The 4,902-nt window shown below is 42.4% G+C and overlaps 1 protein-coding gene across 1 annotated transcript in view; it reads right to left on the minus strand.

Moving 5' to 3' along the window:
- Positions 1-4,902, minus strand: part of LOC108802097 (DNA primase large subunit-like) — a gene marked incomplete at its 3' end in the record, with an annotated part of 66,384 nt that overhangs the window by 39,396 nt on the left and 22,086 nt on the right. The window contains exon 5 of the mRNA XM_018573983.1: positions 2,006-2,101. Within this exon, the coding sequence (XP_018429485.1) occupies positions 2,006-2,101 (96 nt within the window). The remainder of the gene's footprint in view (positions 1-2,005; positions 2,102-4,902) is intronic.

Genomic DNA, 4,902 nt, shown 5'->3' on the forward strand with positions numbered 1-4,902 from the left:
CAATAAACAATTTATTTTTTTCTACTTCTATGTGCCCTGTTCACACCATATTGGTACATTTGTGTGCAGGGGAAAAAAACAGCACAACAGTAATGCTGTGAACAAGCCCTGTTATCACTTGGCCTTCTTATCTAAAGGAAATCATCAGCTACCTGCCAAACTATCATATAACCACAGTACAAATATAAAATTATTTGAAAACAGATGGTAAAAACACAGATTTTCCCCTGAAAAATCTTGCGACAGTCCCATAAAACAAGGTCAAATAAAAGATCCTAGAACTCTATGACCCTAGAATCTCTTTTTTTTTTTTTAAATAGATTTAATTTGTAAATGTTTCTTTGCAAGGGTATAACAAATGCACAGCCTGCAACCTTGAACACATTTTGGAATTTTTGGAAAAGTACACTGCTTGTACTGCAGTGTATATACAGGCATGGCACCCCTGCATTTCTGTCAGATAATGCACCACTTCACGTAGAAAACTGTTGCAATTACAAATGTTAGGCATTCTCATGTTTACTTCTTTTGTTTGTATTGGTATGGCACAAAAAAGTAAAAGGAAAAAAATAAAAGCAAACCCTGACATATTCCGCGCAAAACTCCAATAATTGACTGGACAAAATTATTGGCACCCTCAATTATTTGGTAGCACAGCCCTTGGAAAAAATACCCGAAATCAATTGCTTCCAGTAACCATCAATGAGTTACTTACACCTCTCTACAGGAATTTTTGGATCACTCTTTTGCCAACTGCTCCAGGTCTCAGATTGGTCTCAGTTCCTTTTCCCAACTGCTGGTTTGAGATCTCTCCTCAGCTGATCTTTGGGCTTTAGATCTAGACTCATTGCTGGCCAGTCCAGTACTCTCCAGTGCTTTGAAACCATTTCTGGGTGCATTTTGACATGTGCTTTGGGTCATTGTCCTGCTGTAAGACCCATGACCTCTGACGGAGTCCCAACTTTCTGACACTGGGCCCTACATTGCACCACGGAATTCTTTGGTATTCTTCAGATTTCATAATGCCATGCACACAGTCAAGACATCCAGTGCCTGAAGCATCCCCAAACATTGGTGAACCTCCACCATGTTTGACTGTAGGGACTGTATTTTTTTCTTTAAAGGCCTTGTTTCATTTTCTGAAGACCGTAGACTTATGGGCTTTACGAAAAAGCTGTAATTTTGTGCCATACCAATACAAACAAAAGAAATAAACATGATAATGCCTAAACATTTGTAACTGCAACAATTTTCTGCGCTAAGTGGTGCATTATCTGATGCAGGGGTGCCAATATTTTTGGCCATGATTGCATAGCTATTTTTTGGGGGGGGGGGATACAGCAGGGATAGATATCTTGTCAAGTTTTTTTTTTTTACTGCTGTCTGTGTCCTTACTAGGTAGAGTCTCCCTCTATATTTGTCCTGGTGAACAGTGATGGGAAATCCAAAATGTTACTGTTGTCACTGAAACAAAAGCTAAGGGTAAATTGTCCAGTTGAAATACCTGTTCTAGTGACAATTGTCTACCACGGAAATTACTTTGTGGAATTTACTCCTACTAGCTATTGCGTCATTGGCACAGGGAGTAATGGAAAAGCTCTCCAACAGGACAGACACGGGGTAATTAAAAAACAACCAAAAAACACAACAGGAGTTCTAACTCCATCACATCCAAAACTAAATTAAAAAAAGGGTTTTTGGCAGTACATACTTTTTTTTTATACACACACACACACACACACACAGATACATTATTAATAATAATAATAATAATAATAATAATAATATTATATATATTAGCCATCTCGGAGAATTGGGCAAATTCAACTTTTTTACTTCCCACCTAGATGAAAACAAGCACTTAACCCTTGCAGTTCAGGGGTAGGCGCACTGCAAGGGTTAAGAAAATGTTTTTCCCGGAGTACTTCTTAAACTTTAACATGTGTTGCTTGGTATATTTAGTTGTCATACATTTTAACAAATATGATGGCTCACAATTACCTACCTTGTAAAACTCAAACTCTTCTAGTTTAGGTGAACTTAAACTATAAGTTGAGCTAATCAGATCACCCTGATGCTGCTTCTTCTCTTCCTCAGTAATCTACAATATAAATGAAAATAAGGATAGTGTATTACAAAGCGAATTGCTAGGAGTGAAAATGGAAAAAATATAATTTTGCTTACACCTTGCAATGTCAACAAAAGACAGCAGCACAGTACACTTTAGGAGGCCAGCACTGTGGAAAGCTTAAACATTTTAATACAATGTTCCTCAGGCTAGTGGAAAAAGCTGTGCTGTAGTAATAAATGAGAAGCTCTTGGGTCTCTCCCTTTTCCCTGTTGTGAACTGTGGAAAGGCCATAAAAAACACAAAGCAGTAAAACATTTTCAGCTAAAAACCTTTAGTTAGTTTGAAATGTAAAGATTTAGACAGATTTTTTCACTTGGCAATAGTATTTATATTTGTATAACTGTTTTCACTGCACAATATACAGACAACAGTCCAGTGATTATATTATACAGCAACGTTTACAGAACACAGTGGCCCAGACTATGTACAACAAAATGTACAGAGTGCAGTGGTCTACACAAAACAATATAAATACTGCAGGAGACTGCAGCAGAGTGTAGTGGTCCATATTAGGATTAAGTAACATACAACAATACAATGTACTAGGCATGTTCAGATACCAGTGCAGATACCGTGTTTCCCCGAAAATAAAACCTTCCCCGAAAATAAGACCTAGTACTTTTTTTTTGAGAACAAAAAAAATATAAGACCTACCCTGAAAATAAAAAAAAGACCTAGTTGTGGCCGGTGGCGACATCAGGGGGAACTTGAGGAGCCGCAGGAGAAGTGGGAGAGATTCAGCCGAGCCAGCATAAGCCGGAGGAAGCGAGGCGGCAGAGGAGGGAGCAGAGCTGAGAGATAGATAGGAAATATACACTGAGTGGCCAGATTATTATGACCACCCCATCAGTACTTCGTTGGGCTAAATCGTGGCCGCCTAAAGGGATGCCGGGGATGTCCTGTTTGCTAAAACATGGTTGACGGCTGCAGGAGAGCTCAATATAGTTCACGCATGGCAATGTTTTATCAAACAGGACATCCCCGCCATCCCTTAAGATGTACATGTTCCTGCAGTGCCCTGGATGTTTTGTACATGCCTCCAGTGACCAGGATCAGAAGGCTGCATGGAGAGACAGAGCAGGCAATTAGGTAGCGGGGGGAGGGGCTTGTATTATATGTGAGTATACTTCTGTTTTTAGTCCTAAGTCCACTGTGTTGCAAAGTCACGAGTCTAGTGATTCCCTAAGGGCCGGTGCACACCTAGGCGATACCTCACCCCGCGGCAATCGTGCACGATTGTGCGCACGTTGCCGCAGGAGTCGCCTAGGTGTGCACGGATCGCGCTGTGCGTGCCATTATTTTTAATGGCATCCCAGTTGCGTCGAGCGGATCGCACTGTTTCCTGCCGCAATTCCGCCCGTGCATCTGAACATAATCACAGCTAAAACAGCCGCGCGTCGTGTATCGGAAAAAAAAACATGTACCTTTTTTCTGCAACTGCCACGCAGATGTCACCCCACAGAAAGCATTGTGCAGGATCCCGGATCGCGTAGGTCTGCACTGGGCCTGAGTCCAGAGTCTAGTGCGTTCCTAAGTCCCGAGTCCATTGCATTCAGAGTCCAGAGTCTGTACTGGAGGTCACCTTCGAATGCTATCACACAGGAGCTTGTTAACCCCTGTATGATAGCAATAAAGTTACGTGGAAAAAAAGAAAAAACAATGAAAAATAAACTGATAAAAAGTAAAAAAAATAAAACAAAAACATTAATAATAATCCGCAGGGCCCAACTTGAGATCCCACCAGGCCACCTGAAACCCCCACAGGCTACCTGTGAACCCCCAGCCCACCTGCGACTCCACACAGCTGATCACTCCATCACACAGCCGATTCCTGCTGCTCTCCTGGGAAGAGGCAGCAGGGGATCCGAGAAGTGAAGGAAACACTTCAGCCGTGGGGGGAGCGGTGCAGGGAGCCGCTGTCACAGCAGCATGTGCGGTGAGGAGAGAGAGAGCCGTCGGCTTTCAGATCCAGGCCGAGCGGCTCTCTCTCCCTCTCCTCATTGCTCAGCCATGCTGCCGTGATAGCGGCTTTCTCCTCCGCCACCCCACCGCCGGCTGCAGCGCTTCCTTCACTTCTCCTGGGATCCCCGCTGCATACAGATGCGTGCGTCAGTAAAAAACGGCGAAAAACTGCAGTACCCCAAAAAGTCCACAGAAGACGCTTTAAAAGCCCCCACAGGTCATCAATTTAGAGATACCCCAAAAATACTGGCCCTAGATTTAAGTATTTTTTTACATTATGTTAGGAAACATTTTTTATTACCCAGTTTTTTGGTAAAATATAAAAGACGGGGTCACGTCGGGTAAATAGACACCAAACATGCCAAGCTTTAAAATTGCGTTCACCCGCGAAATCGCAGAAAACTACCATACCCAAATATGGCCATAGGCAACACTTTAAAAGCTTTTACCGCTCATCAGTTTAGTGTTATCAGTGATTGATGGCCCTAGACTTATTGCTCTCACTCGGACGTTCGCGGCGATATGTAACATGTGCGGCGTAATGGGCGCAATCGTCTTTTTTGCACGTATGCATGCGTGTATGTATGGGTGGTGACTTTAAAATTTCGTTTTTTTATTCTTTTTTTATCTGTAACTTTAAATTTGGGGGGGGGAACTTAATTTTTTTTCCCCACTAAACTTTATTGCTATCACATACGGGGGCTAATAAATCCCCCTATGTGATAGCAAAATATGTGACAGGTCCTCTTTATGGAGACATCAGGGGTCTCCAAGACCCCTAATGTCACCTAGGACCCCCCAAAAGAAGC

Source organism: Nanorana parkeri, unplaced genomic scaffold, assembly GCF_000935625.1.
Source record: "Nanorana parkeri isolate BGI_ZX_2015 unplaced genomic scaffold, ASM93562v1 scaffold2658, whole genome shotgun sequence".
Classification (NCBI taxonomy): Eukaryota; Metazoa; Chordata; class Amphibia; order Anura; family Dicroglossidae; genus Nanorana; species Nanorana parkeri.